Source organism: Orcinus orca, chromosome 3, assembly GCF_937001465.1.
Source record: "Orcinus orca chromosome 3, mOrcOrc1.1, whole genome shotgun sequence".
Taxonomy (NCBI): Eukaryota; Metazoa; Chordata; class Mammalia; order Artiodactyla; family Delphinidae; genus Orcinus; species Orcinus orca.
The window spans coordinates 122,648,288-122,670,276 of NC_064561.1; the positions used below are offsets into that span (position 1 = coordinate 122,648,288).

Consider the following 21,989-nt stretch of genomic DNA (forward strand, 5'->3'; position numbering starts at 1 on the left):
GTAATAACCAAAACAGGCAGTGCTCAAAATTCAAAAATCTTAACTCAGATCATGAAGATAGAAACCCTTTTCACTTGCATAAACACTGTACAGAAATGAGAAATCTTGCATTATCTTTTTGAAGAGAAAAAATAATATTAAAAATCTGGTGGTAATTTTTGGCGATAACCTGTTCTTTGTTGTTATTTTTACCTTCATTGTACATGTATATTCAAAAATACAGAAAACAAACATGCTATGCTTTTTAAATGCTGGTTTTTTAACTGACTTCTGAAACTCAGTAGCTAATGCTGCAGCCAACTGTTTAAAAACATAATTACAGTTTACTGTACCTAAGACATTAAGCTAGGATACTGAGTTCTCTTCCTAACTTGGCAAATTTGAAGATGTACAGCATTGGTCAGCTGGATCATGTGCTAATAACAATGACACCTCTGTTTTCAATTTTAGGGCTAGAAAGAAAACAGTGTCTGTTTTTAAGATGGAAAAAAATGAGTTAGTTTAGGTAGCTAGGATAGTGAGACTAGTTTATAAACACAAATTTCTTGGCAAGGAATTGCTTATTATAAAGTACATCACTAGCTTGGATACTGGGTTTTATATGAGAAGCTGAAGTGTTACTTCTGTCTATTGCTGAGATTGTAAGTTAAAAAAAATTCCAATTCTTAGGTGAAACAAATGCCAAGATAAACTTGTGAATATACTGATGTAGTAGAAACCTTAATGTGAATTTTCCAGGCCCAGGAGTCATCTGAAGGTGACTCTTGATTAAGAGAATGACATGACTAGACTTGGCATCATCTATTTCATGCATTTTTACATTCAAAGCAAATATTAAGTGTACTATTCCCAGGTAAGAGTGTGAAATGAGGCATTTTTTGAAGGTAAGAGACATCTAAAGACAAGGAAACCAAAGGAAAAAATAGTTGAGGTAAGAGATAAGTACCTTAATGTATAGTGGTAGCACTATATATTTCATAGTGTACGTGGCAGAGTATATAGTGGTCCAGTGGTGTAAAAATTGCACACTGCACAAAACCAGGGGGTTTGCCAAGCCATGCGTACTGCTGCATATGCCCATCTGTCTGCTGGAATAAGGGTGGAGGTGGGTGACTTTTTCTATTTCACACAAAGACACCTATAGATTTGCCTGGTCCTGGGGAAGGGTGGAGGAAGAAGAGTACATTCAAGTTTCAACTAGAAGACAGCTGAATTGCAAAATGACATGACTGGCTACAAAGGGGAGGGAAAAGCTGAGGGTGTCTTCTAGTTTCTAGCTTATGTACTTTCAGCAAATCATTAGAAATAAGTTGGACAATGTGTCTGAAGTGCTTATAGTTAATCCAGGAAGACTATCAGTAGGTCACCTTGCTAACCCTGACTCGTTAAGACACTGGGCCTAAAAATCTAGAGAGGATCATCTAGTTTATTTATTTTTATTTATTTATTTAAGCTTTTTTTTTTGGTCACGCCACGCAGCTTGCAGGATCTTAGTTCCCCGACTAGGGATTGAACCTGGGCCCCGGCAGTGAAAGTCCTATCCACCGGACCACCAGAGAATCTCCCAAGCATCATGTAGTTTAAATCTCATTTTATGGATGAAAAAACTGGGGCCCAGAGAGAATGTAACTTTGAATTTAGTGTGCTCCATCCCTTAGCTGTTTCAAATTTTATTCGACACGTGGTTCTCAAACTTCATATCAGAATTACCGGGAAGACTTGTTAAAACAAAGATTGCTGAGCTTCTCCCTAGAGTTTCAGCAAAGGAGATCTGAGGTGAGGTCTAAGAATCTGTATTTTTAACAAGGTTCTAGGTGATACTGATGCTCCTCGTCTGGGGGTCACATTTTAAGAACCAGCGTATTAGAGTCTGGGAGCTTCCGAAAGAGGTGTGTATTTTAAAGAGGCTAAAGGTCAAATTCCATAGGATGAGATAGCATTCTAGCCCCTGACCATCATTCCTCTCCTACAAATCCTTAGACTGAGGCATATCAAACAATTCACACCCTGTGGTATAACTAAATGAGCAGGCTTTGCAGTCAAACATGTGTTTCAATCCCAGCCATGCCACTTATTGGCCTCCACTCATGGTGCTGGGTTGGTGATTCAGTATGTTTGAATAACTTATTGTGACTAAAAGCCCTAGTATTATGCCTGTTCACTATACCATTCCTGTTTTTATATATCTATCTGGAATATTCTCAATCTCCAATACAGACATATGTACTCACTTCCTACTGAATTCTTATTCTTCAGTGGCGAAGCTTGATCATCCCCCTTTTTCCATATATCTTCAGGCAATGGTGATCACCTCATTTTGTGTCTCTACATAAACTTGTACATACTGCTCATTTTTCTTTTAAAAAATCACCTGAGTTATAATTTACATACAACAAAATGTACCTGTTTTAAGTGTAAATTTTGACAAATATATATACCCGTGATAATAGGCACCATAATCAAGATTTGAAGCACATCAATCTCCCCAAAGGATTCTGTTACATCCGCTTCCTCTCAGTGGATCTCCCTGGCCCCACCCCAGGCAACAGCTGTTTAGGACAATCTTCTAGAATTCCATGTAAATGGAGGCACAGTTTGTCTGGCATCTTTTGCTCAGCACAATTTTTTATAAGCTATTTAATCAGGATTTAATTTACATACACTGTGTTCAAGTAAATCCATCTAAAGTGCTCAATTTGATGAGTTTTGATTGCTGTATACACCCAAGAAACCACCACTACAATCATGATACAAAACATTTCCATCACCTCCAAAACATGTTCGTGCTACTTTGCCATCCATACCTTCTCGTACTGCTTTGCCATCCATACCTTCACACATATACAGGACGGTTTTGTTTATCCATTTTATCCACATTTTGTTTATCCATTCACCTGTCGATGGTTATTTGGGTTGTCCCAGTTTGGGGCTACCGGGAATACAGTTGGCATGAACACTGGTATGTAAGTCTTTTTTGTGAACAGATGTTTTCGTTTCTCTTGTATAAGTAACTAAGAGACAAACAGCTGAGTTGTAAGGTATTGTACAGTTGACCCTTGAGCAACATAGATTTGAACTGCATGAGTCCACTTACATGCAGATTTTTTCCCCCATAAATATTACAGTGCTACAAGATCTGCTGTTGGTTGAATCCACGGATGGGGAACGACGATCTGGAAAGCCACTTTGGGACTTAAGCATCTGAAAATTTTGGTACCATTGGCCGGTCCTGGAACCACACCCAAGGGTTTTTCAAAGATCAACCATATATGTTTGTTTAACTTTGAAGAAAGCACCAAACTGTTTTCCAAAGGGGTTGTACGACTTTAAAATTCTGTTAGCAATGTATGAAAATTCCACTTACTCTACATCCTCACTAGCCCTTGGGAGGGCCAGAATTTTTTCATTATACTCACTTCAATGGGTGTGTAATAGTATCTCACTGTGGTGCCAATTTGGATTTCCTAGATGAGTGTGTTGAGCATCTTCACATGTGATTATTAGCCATTTCTTTGTGTCTTTTTAAATATTTAGCTCATATTGAAAATTTTGGGGTTTTGTCTTACTGAGTTGTACAGTTCCTCTTTCAGATGTATTACAAGTTATTTTCTCTCAGTGTGTGGCCTCCTCATTTTCTTAATCTTTAAAATAGCAAAAGTATTTAATTTTAGTGAAGTACAATTTTATCTTTTTTTTTTTTTTAGCTGAAGTTTTCTGCATCCTATCTAAAAAACCTTTGTCTTTCCTTCTGAAAGACTGTAAAAACTTCCTAGTTTTGTTATAAAAGTTTTATACTATGAGCTTTATGTTTGGGTCTAACATGTATTTCAAATTAATTTTTGTGTATGGTATAAGATAAGGAAGCCTGGACTTCATTATTTCTATATGGGTATCCACTTCTAGCACCATCTGTTGATAAGACTATTCTTTCTCCCCACTGAATTGCCTTGTCACCTTTGTAGAAAACTAATTGACTATATAACCACAGGTTTATTTCTGGATTCTGTTTAGTTCCATTCATTTACACGTCTATCCTATACTATCACCACAATGTCTGGATTTCTCTAGCTATTTTATAATTGCCTGGTTAGTTTAAAAAAAAAAAAAAAAACACCCTACTGGAATATTAATTTGAATCTACAGATCAGTTGAGAACTGACATCTAAACATTATTGATTATTGTTAATAGATTATCTTCCAATCTATTAACATGGTCTATCTCCCATTTATTTAGGTATGCTTTAATTTTTCTCATCAAAATCTTATAATTTTTCAGTATATAGTCCTTTCATATATTTTATAAAATTTATCCCTAAACATTTCATGTTCAGAGATGCTAATGTAAAAGGCATTTAAAACTTTTTGATTTCAACTTCATTTCTGGAAGATAGAAAATGCAATTGAATCTTTAATACTGACCTTGTAACTAAACTTACAGATTTCCAGTAGCTTTTTTAGATTCTTAATTTTTTTACATGTGTGATCACATGATCTACAAACAAATAATCTACTTTTTTTCTAATTTATATATGCCTTTTATTTTTTTTTTTTTGCTTTATTGAACTGGCGACAAACTCCAGAGAAATACTGAATAAAAGTTGTGGGAGCAGACAATCTTACCTAGTTACCAATCTTAGTGGGGGAAGAATTCAGTCATTCACCATCATGTATGATGTTAGACAGGCTTTCCACACATACCCTTTATCAGCTCAAAGAAGTTCCCTTCTCTTCCTAGGTTGCTGAGATTTTACCATGGATGGGCAATGAACTTTTTATCAAGTGCATTTCTGCACCCAGACATGTTGATTTTTTTCCTTTATTAATAATATGGTGAGTTACATTGATTAGTTTTTGTAATGTTAAACCAATCTTGCCTTTCTAAGATAAACCCTAATCACAGTATATTATTGAATCCTATTTTTCAATATTATGTTAAGAATTACTGCATCTACATTCATGAGGGACGTTTATCTGTAGTTTTCTTTTTTTCTATAATGTCGTTTGATTTGTATAATGCTGGCCTCAAAAATGAGTTGGGAAGTGTTCCCTCTTTTAAATCCTCCAATGATCCTTTACCTGGCCCTGGAGTTTTCTTTGTGAGAAGGTTTTAAATTATGAATTCAACTTTGTTAATACAGAGCTACCAATTTTTTTCTATTTTTTCTTGACTCTGTTTTGACAATTTGTATTTCTCTAAGAAGTGTATCCATTTCATCTTAAGTTGTAGAATTTTTTGGCACAAATTTGTTCACGTTCTCTTACTAGCTCATCATCATAGTTGATGGGGCATTTGAGGGGCAATGCAGTAAAATACGATTTTTACCTTTGAAAATGTTAACAGTTTAAGAAATATGTTGTCTGTTCCTCCTCACCTATACTCTGCTTCCCAGGGGAAAAAAATGGAGTAATAACTGACGCTAGTGGACAATATAGCCTGACAAGAAGGTTCAATCCATTTGCTAATATTAGTACTCAATACAAACCATGATATAATATGAAAGCAAAAATTCACATAGATTCTGATAATCAGTGTTAAGCTGTATATAGATTATCTCAGCTAAACACTGCAGCTTAGTGTAGAAGTAGATGGGGCCTCCATGTATATCATCCAGTTCATCCCTAGCCTTCCAGTCAAGTTTTCAATGGACAAATATCTATAGTTCATTTTTTTTAAATTGGAGGAAACTGTAGTGTCTAAAAATTCTTAGTTACTAGTTACCATTTTACCCAAAATGCCAAGTTTATGATAAAACTGACTTAACAACACAATATTTTTTGAAAGTATTAATAAAGGAGAGTGTGTCAATTATGTGACAGTCTGTATTGCTCCATATCTTGACTCATTAGTAAAGGGAAAAAGACAGACATGCTTTACCTTGTAATAATTTTTCAAATATTATACTACTCATTCTTGCCCCCAAGCACAAAGTTTTCAGAATAAGTGGCAATTTCCCAGATATAAATTTCGTAAATAATGTTCCAAATTCACGCATTAATACACAAAATGTTTTTTAATATCCTAGTTCAGCAATATTTCCATGTGAATTAAACACAGCAACATTGATTTGAGGTCAGCTATAAAACCAAACCCTTAACACTTGCCTCAAAAAAAGTAATATATATTTTACACACAAAAGTAAATGTCATGAATTTTAAAGCTGTACAATTAATGCCTTGTAACTTTCAAAACAAGGTCTTCCCAAAACAAATGTTCTCAAAACTCCTACTAAATAAGTCTAAGACTAGATAATACCCAAAACATTAAAAGGGAGACAGGAGTAGATAGAGAGGGGGAAAAAAGCACAGGAAAGGAGGAAAGATGAGAATCTCAATGTATTTACAAATTTTCTAGGCTTTTCTCAGCCCTGGCTACTCAGCAAAGTCGCCTTTTCAGATGCTTTTAAAATGAGGTGTTCAGGCTCTATGTAACACAAAACTACCAGACTAGAATCTCTGGGGACAATGGATCAGATATTTACATTTATAAAAGCTCCTCTAATAATTAAAATGTATAGCCAGACACGCTGAGAACTATGAAACAGGCAGGTTACTATTTAGATTTAAAAAAAAATACCTTGATCTGCTGTCTTCGTAGCATGGCAAGTTCTCGCATGTCTCGGAATGGCTGTAGTAAATACTGATAGAGTTCAGTTGTGGCTTCTGCAAGGCTGCTGTAGGCTTCATCCTCCATCTGATACAAGTCCAGAAGCTCTACCATGCTCTCTGTATTCTTGTGCTTATCCAAGAGCTGTGGAACAAGAAAATTTCACTACAAAGAAATCCAACTGTAATAACCTATAAAACCTGCAAATTCCCTATCATCTCAGGACCTTGGAACTCTGAAATGCAGAACTAAAGAGAATGAGGAGCACTAACTGCTTTCATCACTTATCTCCATGCCTTAGGTGTCTTACTACAAGACCACTGCCTAAACATCCTTTTCTAACTACTGTTACCATATTATTCCTGTTCTCTGCATTTTCTGGAATTCCATACTATCTGCCTACCCTTAACTCTTAAAATTTTTTTCCCAGCATCTAGTAGCTTTCTCCATACTTATATAATCATTGCTAATCTACAAAGTAGTTATCAACTCTTGCCAACATTATTTTACTAATTTCCCCAAATAATCTTGCCACTCTTTTCCTCCTCCAAATTTGGAACATTCCTTCAAAAACTTCAACTCATGCCTATCACTTCCTTCAAACTCTAGGTGAAAACACCCCTCAACTCTATTGAAGAGTTTAAAACTGACTATAATAGATTTTTATAACTTTCTTACTTTGCATTCTTTGATACTCATGTGTATATGTATGTTTATAAAGATATTCATTCATTTCTCAACAAGTAAGGACTGAGCATCTTAATACATGTTAGGCACTGGGCATACAAAAACATGGTTCCTTTCTTCGGTTTGCAAAGCAGAAATAGAGACAGATGCAGAGAACAAACGTATGGACACCAAGGGAGGAAAGTGGGGGTGGGATGAACTGGGAGACTGGGACTGACATATATATGCTAGTATGTATAAAATAGGTAACTAATAAGAACCTGTTGTATAAAAAATAAATTAATTTTTTTAAAACAACATGGTTCCTTTCTTCATGGAGTTTACTGTGTAGTAAATAAGCAAACTAAATAAAGTTTTAAAAAATTACAAACTGTGATAAATGCTATGAAAATTATTACTTTTTAAAAAGTAAAGAACAGGGCTTCCCTGGTGGCGCAGTGGTTGAGAGTCCACCTGCCGATGCAGGGGACACGGGTTCGTGCCCCGGTCCGGGAGGATCCCACATGCCGCGGAGCGGCTGGGCCCGTGAGCCATGGCCGCTGAGCCTGCGCGTCCGGAGCCTGTGCTCCGCAGCGGGAGAGGCCACAGCACTGAGAGGCCCGCGTACCGCAAAAAAAAAAAAAAAAAAAAAAAAAAAGAGTAACACAATTAAACAATGGGTGCCAAGAGAAAGAATAAAAGGTGGGGAGATGGTGAAAAACTATGCCCTAGTTCAGAGCAGGTTAGAGAGAAAAGGCTATCCACGGAAGCTTAAGCTGAAATTTAAAGAACCTTTGAATGAACCATGTGGCAAGACACTATTTTATTTTTATTTATTCATTTTTGGCCATGCTGCATGGCTTGTGGGATCTTAGTCCCCAGGGATTGAACCCAGGCCCACAGCAGTGAAAGCACTGAGTCCTTACCACTGGACCGCCAGGGACTCCCAGGACACTATTTTATATACTTATTCTTGGTGTCCATTTACTTGGTGACAGTCTCATCTCCTCAAAAGCACAAAATTCTGCTATTCTTTCTCATACCTAAAGTTTCCACTACTATCCTCTTTCCCAGCTTCTTGCTTTGGTTATCATATTGTGTTGTACATATTACAGTTGACCCTTGAACAACTGTAATATGGGGTTGGGGCGCCAACCCCTGCCTAGTTAAAAATCAGCATATAACTTTACAGACAACCCTCCCTCCCAATCCACAGTTCTGCATACAAGTATTCAAAAAATGAAATACACAGGTATAAATCTAATTATGTACAGAATCTATGAGGAAAATTACACAACTCTGATGAAAGAACTCAAAGACCCAAATTAAATGGAAGTATTCCACATATGGATTGGAAAACTCAGTACTGTCAAGGTGTCAGTTCTTCCAAACTTGATCTATAGGATCAATGCAATGCCATTTAAAGTCTCAGCAAGTTATTTTGTGGATATCAACAAATGAATTCTCAAGTTTATATGGAAAGGCAAAAGATCCAGAATAACCAACACAATATTGACGAACAAAGTTAAAGACTGACACTCTCCATTCAACTTCACTAGTTACTATAAATCTACAGTAATCAAGACAGTGTGGTATTGGTAAAAGAAGAGATCAATGGAAGAGATTCCAAAAGTAAACCCCCCCACACACAGTCAAGTAATCTTTTGACAAAAGAGCAAAGGGAATTCAATGAAGAGATCAGCCTTTTCAACAAATGGACATCCGCGTACGAAAGAAAAAAATCTACAGACCTTAACTCAAAAATTAACTCAAAATGGATCACAAACCTAAAGGTAAGATGCAAAGTTATAAAACTCTTAGAAAATAACACGGGAAAATCTAGGTAAGCTTGGGTTTGATGACTTTTTAGATATAACACAAAAGCACAATGCTTTTCTACTCAATTTTTCTATAAACCTGAAAGTGATAAAACAGTCTATTAACTTTTTTTTAGTCTATTAACTTTTAAATGATAGCAAACCTATTTAAAGACATAGTTTTATATTTCACTGTATCCATGCTTTTTATTTTTTAAATAAAACCGAGAATCATTAAAAATAAATCTGTAATATCCAATTAACACTGATTTTCATCCCTGTTAAGCCCTACTGTTTTAAGGTGATCAGACTAATCAAACAATATCTTTCTGCTTTGTTAACAAGTAGTTTTCGGTAGGTTGGTTTTGTTTGTTGTTTGTTTTTAATAGAGGTCCACTAGAAGACAGAAATCAATTCAAACATCAGGGATTTTAACAACAGATAACACATAAATAATTTACAGATGCAGACAGAGGCCAGACCAAGTGGGATCTTGCTTTATGCCGAAAGCAAAGAGATGCCATAAAAGGACTGTTGTTTTGTTTTTCCTTCAAAAACCTCTCTGGTTCCAGGGAAGCATTAGGGAATAAATACTTTCCCAAGTAAGGGAATCTTGACTTTTATTCTGAAGGATAAAATGGGATAAAAGTGTAAAGGGAAGACTGGGTTAGAAAGACAGAAGGGCATATCCCTGGATACCATAAAATAAGGTTTACAAAATGGAGTAAACAGAGAAAGGGAACATAATGAAAGACAATTCTGGAGGCACTAACATACATGATAGACCTGAGTTATACTACAGTGGTGAGAAGGGGCACCAGAGTGGATGCAGATAGATCAGTTCATAATCTCCTGGGTCAGTCCATGTAAGCCTAGATTGGAGGAAGAGAAAAGCAAAGATTTAAGAAATGCTTTGGAGATAAAATTAACAGGACTTGATGAAAGACTGGATTTTCTCTTTACCCTAAGGTCTTTGGTATTCATTGATACAAAGAACACAGGAATAGAAACAGGTTTTTAGAGGCAAAAATTACGGATTCAGAGACACTGTGTCCAAAGTGTTTTTTAGATATCCATGAGGTCATGAAGGGAATGCAAAATGTCCAAGATAAACCTTATCTTTAAAAAGTCTACAATCTAACTAGGGAAACAAACAAACAGACATGTAAGTAAAATACTGACTGTAGAAGACAATCACAGTTCATAGTGGGCTAAAGCAGCTGAAAAAGATGTTCTAAAGCTAGGATTTGAACTGGGTCTCGAAGGATGGGAAGTGCTAGACAGGTGAAGAAGAGCAACCCAGTCTGGAGAAATCACATGAATAAAAAGCGTCACACAATTGAATCCTGGATGGGAGGACGGGGGTGGCAGAGTGCCGTGCTCCCTGGGGTAGAGGGTACACACTACTGAGCAGGACATCACATTGAGACTGTAAAAGCAGCACATTCTAATAAGCAGTGAAACCAATGATGAAGTAGAAAAAAAGAATGATGCATTTGATCAATGGGACCTGTTTGATTTTTAGTTTACAAAGTTAAACTTATCTAAATAACCATATTAAAGTCATGGTCATTTAGTACCTGGTTACTTGAAGCATGGTCTGGGATCAGCAACATCTGATTACTTGTTAGAAATATAGAACCTCAGAGCCCACTCCAGACCCCCAGAATCAGAATGAGTGATGAGTATGCACAGCAAAGTTTCAGAAGCACTGCTTCAGTAAACACCTTATATGGCCACATTAACTACAACATGAGGTAAAAGTCTCTGTAAATTATACAAATTATGTAGTCCATTTTCAAACTGAATTTTCAAACTGAAAACTGTAGAATTACATTATGTAACCTTTTTTTTCCTGGATCTAAAATCATTTTCCCCTCTCACTCTTTCTCTTACTATTTAAGTATTATTTTATTTTATTTAGCTCAATTACCACTATTCAGACTAAAATTAAGCCAAAACTCCCATTTCTCTTCAGTTCCCTATTAAAGCATTTTTAGCTAATCTAAAAAAACAAGTTACTACTGAAGCCAACCCCAGAACAAAAAAAAGTTACTACTGAAGCCAACCCCAGAACGATCTTCATCTTTAGAAGACAGGTACAGGGACTTGCCCTGGTGGTGCAGTGGTTAAGATTCCGCCTGTCAATGCAGGGGACACGGGTTCAATCCCCGGTCCAGCAAGATCCCACATGCCGCACAGCAACTAAGCCCGTACGCTACAACTACTGAGCCTACGCTCTAGAGCCCGTGAGCCACAACTACTGAAGCCTGTGTGCTGCAACTACTGAAGCCCGTGTGCTGCAACTACTGAAGCCTGAGCACCTAGAGCCCATGCTCCGCAACAAGCCACCACAATGAGAAGCCCGTGCACTGCAACCAAGAGTAGCCTCTGCTCACCGCAACTAGAGAGAAAGCCCGCGTGCAGCAACAAAGACCCAAAGTGGCCAAAAAAACCAAAAAACAAAAAGAAAATCCTGTTTAAAAAGAAAAGACAGGTACAAAGAGACAAAGTCAGCCTGGCCTTACCTCCAGGCCTGGCCAGGATCTTACCTCTAATACATGGGCCATTCAATGAAACTGGATGTTTAAAAGCAATAACTCACCCCCCACCCCTGGCAAATACATTAAATAAATAAATAAATAAGAATAAACAGGGCTTCCCTGGTGGCGCAGTGGCTGAGAGTCCACCTGCCGATGCAGGGGACACGGGTTCGTGCCCTAGTCTGGGAAGATCCCACATGCCGCGGAGTGGCTAGGCCCGTGAGCCATGGCCGCTGAGCCTGCGCGTCTGGAGCCTGTGCTCCGCAACGGGAGAGGCCACAACAGTGAGAGGCCCGCGTACCGCAAAAAAAAAAAAAAAAGAATAAACAAAAAATAAAAGCGATGGCCATTAAAATCATCAAATTAAATAACTCCCTTTATTCTGATGTGTTTACTTGTTTTTTTAAAATTATAATTTAGCCTTTTACTACTACAAAGAAACAGTGAAATGATCATGAAGACATTTCCAGTTCTTTTGATAGAATTCTATTAATTTAAAAACTAGCAATTGAGAATCCCAATTTAGAATAAACTGAAAAATCACAAGAGAAATAGAATTCAGTAAGGTGTTATAATTTACATGCAGAAACCAACAGCCCCTTTCATAGTAAATACAAAACAACCAGCCAGGATTCCATCTGCAACAAAACAGAAAAATACCTAGGAATAAACTTAAATCTTTTAAGAGCCATGTAAATAAAATGTTAAGGTACAAAAAAAGTAAATAAATGGAAGAGTAAAAATAAAAATATCAATTCTCACTAATCTATAAATTTCACATGGTAATAAAACAACCTCTTCACACTTTCATGGCATAAGAAAAGGCCAATTTTAAAGTTCACATGGAGGGGGTGCCTTCAAGATGGCAGAGGAGTAAGACGTGGAGATCACCGTCCTCCCCACAAACACATCAAAACTACATCTACGTGTGGAACAACTCCTACAGAACACCGACTGAATGCTGCCAGAAGACCTCAGACTTCCCAAAAGACACCCTCAGGTGACCTACCCACAGAGGCGGGACCAAATCCAAAGCTGAACCGCAGGAGCTAAGTGAACAAAGAAGAGAAAGGCAAATTTCTCCCAGCAGCCTCAGGAGCAGCGGATTAAATCTCCACAATCACCTTGATGTACCCTGCACCTGTGGAATACCTGAATAGACAACAAATCATCCCAAAATTTAGGTGGTGGACTTTGGGAGCAACTGTAGATTTGGGGTTTGCTTTCTGCATCTGATTTGTTTCCGGTTATATGTTTATCTTAGTTTAGTAGTTACAGCTTATTATCATTGGTAGATTTGTTTACTGATTTGGTTGCTCTCTTCCTTTTTTAATTTATATATATATATATATATATATATATATATAAATAAAACTTTCTTTTTTCTTTTTGTGAGTGTGTATGTGTATGCTTCTTCGTGTGATTTTCTCTGTACAGCTTTGCTTTTCCCATTTGTCCTAGGGTTCTGACTGTCCATTGTTTCTTTTTAGTATAGTTTTTAGGGCTTGTTATCATCGGTGGATTTGTTATTTGGTTTAGCTGCTCTCTTCCTTTCTTTTCTTTTTTCTATTACTTTTTTTAAAATAATTTTTTCTATTTTAATGACTTTATTTAGTTAATTAAATTTCATTCTTTCTTTTTTTGTCTCCCTTTTCTTCTGAGCCGTGTGGCTGACAGGGTCTTGGTGCTCAGGCCGGGTAGCAGGCCTGAGCCTCTGAGGTGGGAGAGCCAAGTTTAAGACTATGGTCCACCAGAGACCTCCCGGCCGCACATAGTATCAAACGGCGAAAGCTCTCCCAGAGATCTCCATCTCAACGCTAAGACCCAGCTCCACTCAACGATCAGCAAGCTACAGTGCTGGACACCCTATGCCAAACAACTAGCAAGACAGGAGCACAACACCACCCATTAGCACAGAGGCTGCCTAAAATCATAACAAGTTCACAGATACCCCAAAACACACGACCGGACGAGGTCTTGCCCACCAAAAAGACAACATCCAGCCTCATCCACCAGAACACAGGCACCAGTCCCCTACACCAGGAAGTCTACACAATCCACTGAACCAACCTTTTACCCTCTGGGAGCAGACACCAAAATCAATGGGAACTACAAACCTGCAACCTGGGAAATGCAGACCCCAACAGAGTAAGTTAAGCAAAATGAGAAAACAGAAAAATACGCAGCAGATGAAGGAGCAAGGTAAAAACCCACCAGACCAAACAAATGAAGAGGAAATAGACAGTCTACCTGAAAAACAATTCAGAGTAATGACAGTAATGACCCAAAATCTTGGAAACAGAATGGAGAAAACAGAAGAAATGTTTAACAAGGGCCTAGAAGAACTAAAGAGCAAACAATGATGAACAACACAATAAATGAAATTAAGAATTTTCTCTAAAAGGAATCAATAGCAGAATAACTGAGGCAGGAGAACCGATAAGTGATCTGTAAGATAAAATAGTGAAAATAACTACCACAGAACAAAATAAAGAGAAAAGAATGAAAAGAATTGAGGCCAATCTCAGAGACTTCTGGGAAAACATTAAATGCACCAACATTCGAGTTATTGGGGTCCCAAAAAGAAGAAGAGAAGAAGAAAGGGACTGAGAAAATATCTGAAGAGATTATAGTTAAAAACTTCCCTAATATGGGCAAGGAAATAATCAAGTCCAAGAAGCGCAGAAAGTCCCATACAGGATAAACCCAAGGAGAAACATGCCAAGACATATATTAATCAAACTATCAAAAATTAAATACAAAGAAAAATATTAAAAGCAGCAAGGGAAAAGCAATAATTAACACATAAGGGAATCCCCAAAAGGTTAACAGCTGATCTTTCAGCAGAAACTCTGCAAGCCAGAAGGGAGTAGCAGGACATGTTTAAAGTGATGAAAGGAAAAACCTACAACCAAGATTACTCTACCCAGCAAGGATCTCATTCAGATTCGATGGAGAAATTAAAACCTTTACAGATAAGCAAAAGCTAAGAGAATTCAGCACCACCAACCCAGCTCCACAACAAATGCTAAAGGAACTTCTCTAGGCAGGAAACACAAGAGAAGGAAAAGACTTACAATAACAACCCCAAAACAATTAAGAAAATGGTAATAGAAACATGCATACCTATAATTAAATGTAAATGGTTTAAATGCCCCAACCAAAAGACACAGACTGGCTGACTGGAAACAAAAACAAGACCCATACGTATGCTGTCTACAACAGACCCACTTCAGACCTAAGGACCCATACAGACTGAAAGTGAGGGGATGGAAAAAGATATTCCATGCAAATGAAAATCAAAAGAAAGCTGGAGTAGCAATTCTCTTATCAGACAAAATAGACTTTAAAGACTATTACAAGAGACAAAGGAGGACACTACATAACGATCAAAGGATCAATCCAAGAAATATAAGAATTGTAAATATTTATGCACCCAACATACGAGCACCTCGATACATAAGACAAACGCTAACAGCCATAAAAGGGGAAATCGACAGTAACACAATAATAGTAGGGGACTTCAACACCCCACTTTCACCAATGGACAGATCATCCAAAATGAAAATAAATAAGGCAACACAAGCTTTAAATGATACATTAAACAAGATGGACTTAATTGATATTTATAGGTCATTCTGTTCAAAAACAGCATATTACACTTTCCTCTCAACTGCTCATGGAACATTCTCGAGGATAGATCATATCTTGGGTCACAAATCAAGCCTTGGTAAATTTGAGAAACGTGAAACCGTGTCAAGTATCTTTTCCGACCAAAACGCTATGAGACTAGGTATCAATTACAGGAAAAAATCTGTAAAAAATACAAACACATGGAGGCTAAACAATACACTACTTAATAACCAAGAGATCACTGAGAAAATCAAAAAATTCCTAGAAAGAAATGACAATGAAAACACGAGGACCCAAAACCTATGGGACGCAGCAAAAGCAGTTTTAAGAGGGAAGTTTATAGCAATACAATCCTACTTCAACAAACAAGAAACATCTCAAATAAACAACCTAACCTTACACCTAAAGCAATTAGAGAAAGAAGAACCAAAAAAAAACCCCCAAAGTTAGCAGAAGGAAAGAAATCATAAAGATGAGATCAGAAATAAATGAAAAAGAAATGAAGGAAACGATAGCAAAGATCAATAAAACTAAAAGCTGGTTCTTTGAGAAGATAAACAAAATTGATAAACCATTAGCCAGACTCATCAAGACAAAAAGGGAGAAGACTCAAATCAATAGAAATGAAAAAGAAGAAATAACAACTGACACTGCAGAAATACAAAGGATCATGAGAGATTACTACAAGTAACTCTGTGCCAATAAAAAGGACAACCTGGAAGAAATGGACAAATTCTTAGAAATGCACAACCTTCCGAGACTGAACCAGGAAGAAATAGAAAATATAAACAGACCAATCACAAGCACTGAAATTGAAACTGTCATTAAATATCTTCCAACAAACAAAAGCCCAGGACCAGATGGCTTCACAGGAGAATTCTAGCATTTAGAGAAGAGCTAACAGCTATCCTTCTCAAAACTCTTCCAAAGTATAGCAGAGGGAAGAACACTCCCAAACTCACTCTACAAGGCCACCATCACCCTGATACCAAAACCAGACAAAGATGTCACAAAAAAAGAAAACTACAGGCTAATGTCACTGATGAACATAGATGCAAAAATCCTCAACAAAATACTAGCAAACAGAATCCAACATCACATTAAAAGGATCATACATCATGATCAAGTGGGGTTTATTCCAGGAATGCAATGATTCTTCAATATATGCAAATCAATCAATGTGATACACCATATTAACAAATTGAAGAAAAACCATACGATCATCTCAATAGATGCAGAAAAAGCTTTTGACAAAATTCAACACCCATTTATGATAAAAACCCTCCAGAAAGTAGACATAGAGGGAACTTACCTCAACATAAAAAAGGCCATATATGACAAGCCTAGAGCCAACATCGTTCTCAGTGGTGAAAAACTGAAACCATCAGGAACAAGACAAGGTTGCCCATTCTCACCACTATTATTCAACATAGTTCTGGAAGTTTTAGCCACAGCAATCAGAGAAGAAAAAGAAATAAAAGGAATCCAAATCAGAAAGAAGAAGTAAAACTGTCACTGTTCGCGATGACATGATACCATACGTAGAGAATCCTAAAGATGCTACCAGAAAACTACTAGAGCTAATCAATGCATTTGGTAAAGTAGCAGGATACAAAATTAATGCACAGAACTCTCTTGCATTCTTATACACTAATGATGAAAAATCTGAAAGAGAAATTAAGGAAACACTCCCATTTACCATTGCAACAAAAAGAATTTTAAAAATCTAGGAATAAACCTACCTAAGGAGACAAAAGACCTGTATGGAGAAAACTATAAGACACTAATGAAAGAAATTAAAGATGATACAAACAGATGGAGAGATATACCGTGTTCCTGGGTTGGAAGAATCAACATTGTGAAAATGACTCTACTACCCAAAGCAATCTACAGATTCAATGCAGTGCCTATCAAATGACCAATGGCATTTTTCACAGAACTAGAACAAAAAAATTCACAATTTGTATGGAAACACAATAGACCCCGAATAGCCAAAGCAATCTTGGGAAAGAAAAATGGAGCTGGAGGAATCAGGCTCCCTGACTTTAGACTATACTACAAAGTGACAGTAATCAAGACAGTATGGTACTGGAACAAAACCAGAAATATAGATCAGTGGAACAGGATAGAAAGCCCAGAGATAAACTCACACACATATGGTCACCTTATCTTTGATAAAGGAGGCAAGAATATATAATGGAGAAAAGACAGCATCTTCCAATAGGTGGTGTGGGAAAACTGGACAGTTACATGTAAAAGAATGAAATTAGAACACTTTCTAACACCATACACAAAAATAAACTCAAAATCGATTAAAGACCTAAATGTAAGGCCAGATACTATAAAACTCTTAGAGGAAAACATAAGCAGAACACTCTATGACATAAATCACAGCAAGACCCTTTTTGACCCACCTCCTAGAGAAATGGAAATAAAAACAAAAATAAACAAATGGGACCTAATGAAACTTCAAAGCTTTTGCACAGTTAACCATAAACAAGACGAAAAGACAACCCTCAGAATGGGAGAAAATATTTGCAAATGAAGCAACTGACAAAGGATTAATCTCCAAAATATACAAGCAACTCATGCAGCTCAATATCAAAAAGACAAACAACCCAATCCAAATGGGCAGAAGACCTAAATAGACATTTCTCCAAAGAAGATATACAGATTGCTAACAAACACATGAAAGGATGCTCAACAACATTAATCATTAGAGAAATGCAAATCAAAACTACAATGAGGTATCGCCTCACACCAAGTCAGAATGGTCATCATCAAAAAATCTACAAACAATAAATGCTGGAGAGTGTGTGGAGAAAAGGGAACCCTCTTGCACTGTTGCTGGGAATATAAATTGATACAGCCACTATGGAGAACAGCATGGAGGTTCCTCAAAAAACTATAAATAGAACTACCATACAACCTAGCAATCCCCCTACTGGGCATATACCCTGAGAAAACCATAATTCAAAAAGAGTCATGTACCAAAGTGTTCATTGCAGCTCTATTTACAATAGCCAGGACATGAAAGCAACCTAAGTGTCCATCATTGGATGAATGGATAAAGAAGATGTGGCACATATATACAATGGAATATTACTCAGCCATAGAAAGAAACGAAATTGGGTCATTTGTAGCAAGGTGGATGGACCTGGAGACTGTCATACAGAGTGAAGTAAGTCAGAAAGAGAAAAACAAATACCATATGCTAACACATATATATGGAATCTAAAAAAAAAAAGGTTCTGAAGAACCTAGGGGCAGGACAGGAATAAAGATGCAGACATAGAGAATGGACATGAGGACACGGGTGGGGAGAGGGTAAGCTGGGACAAAGTGAGAGGGTGGCATGGACATATATACACTACCAAATGTAAAATAGACAGCTAGTGGGAAGCAGCCGCATATTACAGGGCAATCAGCTCGGTGCTTTGTGTCCACCTGGAGGTGTGGGATAGGGAGGGTGGGAGCGAGATGTAAGAGGGAGGATATATGGGGATGTATGTATATGTATAGCTGATTCACTTTGTTATAGCAGTGAATAGCAGAAACTAACACACCATTGTAAAGCAATTATTCTCCAATAAAGATGTTAAAAAAATAAAGTTTACATGGAAAAATAAGAGAATAAAATAGCAAAAAAATAATTTTTTTTTTGGCTGTGCTGTTAGGCATGTGGGATCTCAGTTCTCCAACCAGGGATCGAACCCGTGCCCCCTGCATTGGAAGCATGGAGTCTTAACCACTGTACCACCAGGGAAGTTCCCCCCGCCCCACAATTTTTTTATAAAGAGTAATTGTGGAGAAAGGCAATGGCCTACCAGGTAGCATAAATATTTAATATAAGCACCAAGTACAATGAAGTAGTAAAGAGTTCAGATATATGAAAGTTTACTGCACAATAAGCATGAATCATTCAAGAAATGTTTGTGATAATTGTCATTTAGTCAGGAATAAAAAAAAGTTGGATTCCCACCTTATTCCTTACACCAAAATAAATTACAGCAGTGTCAACAATTTAAATGCAAAGAACAAAATCATCTGGCTACAGACAAAAAAACTAAATCAAGAAACAAATAACAATGGGAAAAATATTTGCAATATAGACAATTTCCAAGATCAAAACAAACTAAACAACAAATAGGTAAAAAATGGAATGAATGAGTTCACAGAAATTACTCCTGAACAAATGAAGACTCATTCATACCTCAAAATAAATCACAAACTGAAACTTTTCATGGATAAGATCAAAAGGTTTTGAAAATACAGTCTTGTGTTTAAAAGGATACAGAAACAAACAGCAACCTCCTCCTTTTGTTTGAAAAAGTGTAAATTGATACATCCTCTACAGAAAGCAATTTCAACAAAATGCATATTTCTCTTTGACCCAGCAATTCCTCTTACAGAACTTTATCCTGTAGATATACATGCACTTGTGGGAAAAGATATGCTATTTCAACAGCAAAAGATCAGGAAAAACCTATATACCAAACCAAATCGATTCAATGGAGCATTATCTAGCAACTGGAAGAAATAGTGTTTATTGAGGAAAAAAAACCCAAGATATATATAACATGCTACCATTTGAGTTGCTTAAAGGCGGAAAATAGGACATATATATACTCTATGTCTTTGTACATGTAACTGAATCTGCAAGACACACAAGAAACTTATGGGTGACTGCCTCTGAGGTGCCTCTGAAGAGATGAGGAGATGGGGGAAGGAGCTGGGTTTACATTCCACTTTTCAATCATGATCTATCAAGTAAATACACTCTTTTTTTAAAAGGAAAGTCTTATACTCTATTTCTTCTTCACTTTCCCACCCCAAAAGTATCCTGGCTTACACATCAAAAAAGGAAAATTAAATTATCCCCTTTGCCACAATATCCAAAACTACACATATAACTTTTACTAAAGTATGAGAAATATGAAAATGATACACACTTCTCTTCCTTTGCTCACCTAATTATTCATAAGTAGCTAAGTCATGTGTTAAGTCATCTATTTTAAGCTACAATTGAAAAGGAGGATTATGAAAGTAATAGCAGTTGTGTGAATAATCAATTTCTAATCACGACACTCTTCTCAAGTCCCAGAAATCAGTTCTAACTCGTGGCAAAGGTGCTCACCTCCACCATGGCTTAACACCAAGGCTGCAGCACGTCAGAAATAAAATAACCAGATTAAGGAAGAACAGGACAAGAAAATGGGGGGGTGGGGGTGAGGTGAGTGTATAATAGCAGCAAAACAATGGTAATCTTTACAATGAATCATGAATTTTTTTTTTTTGGCCACGCCTTGCAGCTTGTGGGATCTTAGTCCCCCAGAGATCGAACCCGAACCCTCAGCAGTGAAAGCACGGAGTCCTAGCCACTGGACCTCCAGGGAATTCCCTAAACTATCTTTTTATAGTATTAATAAAGGCAATAATTCTCTCCTTGCAAGAAAATGTGCATTCACAGAAGCCCTTTATTTTTTATTCCACTTGAAAATGGAACATTTACGTTGATTTTCTACCGAGTCCTAGGAATAGCAAAACTGTTAAAAGAATAAGAAAAAACCCAACATGGTAGCAACGTCCCTCAATAATAAATTTCCCCGAGCCATTTACAAGCACTCAAATGACAGGATTCATCAGTAAGACAATCCTCAAATACTAAGCTTCTTTGAGCTCTTCTTACAGAGACACTAAAGTAAATATAACACACCAAACAGTTTAGATACTATTTTGTACCAACACAAAAACATCAAGTCACTATATGCTTGTTAATTAAATCATAATAGGACTCTACACAGACATGCAACCACAAGAAAGAAAATCAGTTATTCTATTCAAATATTAACATTTATTTATTTCCCAAATGCCTTTGATCAACAGAGCAGTACTTCTGCAAAGCTATTATGAACCAACTAAACTTAATACTCCTGCAGAGAAGCTCAAGGCATCTCACCTAACACTGCTAATTTATTAATTTGTCTTCTTTGCTATAAAGTTTCATGTTTTTCTAACATTCGATTACCTAAAAACCAATTATAGCTTCAACTCGCAATCTATTTTAATCTAAGGATCCGAAAATAATCTTAAAGGAAATGTATTTTAAAATGTCAAAAGATGCAATTTACTAAGCATTACACTGTTTAGTCTAAACCATTTCCTATAAACTCAGATAAAAGAATTCAACTGTAAAATATAATCACAACCTGTTATAGTAACGTATTTAGTTTTCTATTTTGCTAACTAAAGCTGACTAAATCCAGGGACTAAATAAACTGAACTGTGGCTATCTGCAGGTTATGAACTGTGAAATGTAAAAGGTGCTATAAATAATACACACAAAAAAGCGTACAAAGAAATTGGAAAGAGAGGCAGCTTGCTTAGGATTAAGGATGTTTGGGATGTACAGTGAAGGCCTGAATTTAAAATGGAGAAAATGCTGTTTGCTAATTTGAGAAGATTCATTGATGGACACAAACGGAGTCAGAACGCAGATGTATCTGAGAATACAACATGCCTGCAAAGGATGATTTCAGAAGGGCTCAACTGCACCCAATACAATATAGAGATGCTCACTACAGGATGCAGAGGAAAGGAGGACAGGCAGGAACAGGGGCTGAAAGTAAAGAGCTGAATTATTTGTTTCCAAATCTGACACATCTCTAATGCAATTTTAGAAAGTTATTTTGCTCTACCTATTCACTTAAAAGAAATGAAGCAGAA

At 36.8% G+C, this 21,989-nt stretch overlaps 1 protein-coding gene across 2 annotated transcripts in view; it reads right to left on the reverse strand.

Moving 5' to 3' along the window:
* JMY (junction mediating and regulatory protein, p53 cofactor) overlaps window positions 1-21,989 on the reverse strand; it is a 73,931-nt gene that overhangs the window by 36,526 nt on the left and 15,416 nt on the right. For both annotated transcript variants that reach the window (XM_033430086.2, XM_004270842.3), the window contains exon 2: window positions 6,575-6,748. In XM_033430086.2, coding sequence (XP_033285977.1) covers window positions 6,575-6,748 — 174 coding nt within the window. The remainder of the gene's footprint in view (window positions 1-6,574; window positions 6,749-21,989) is intronic.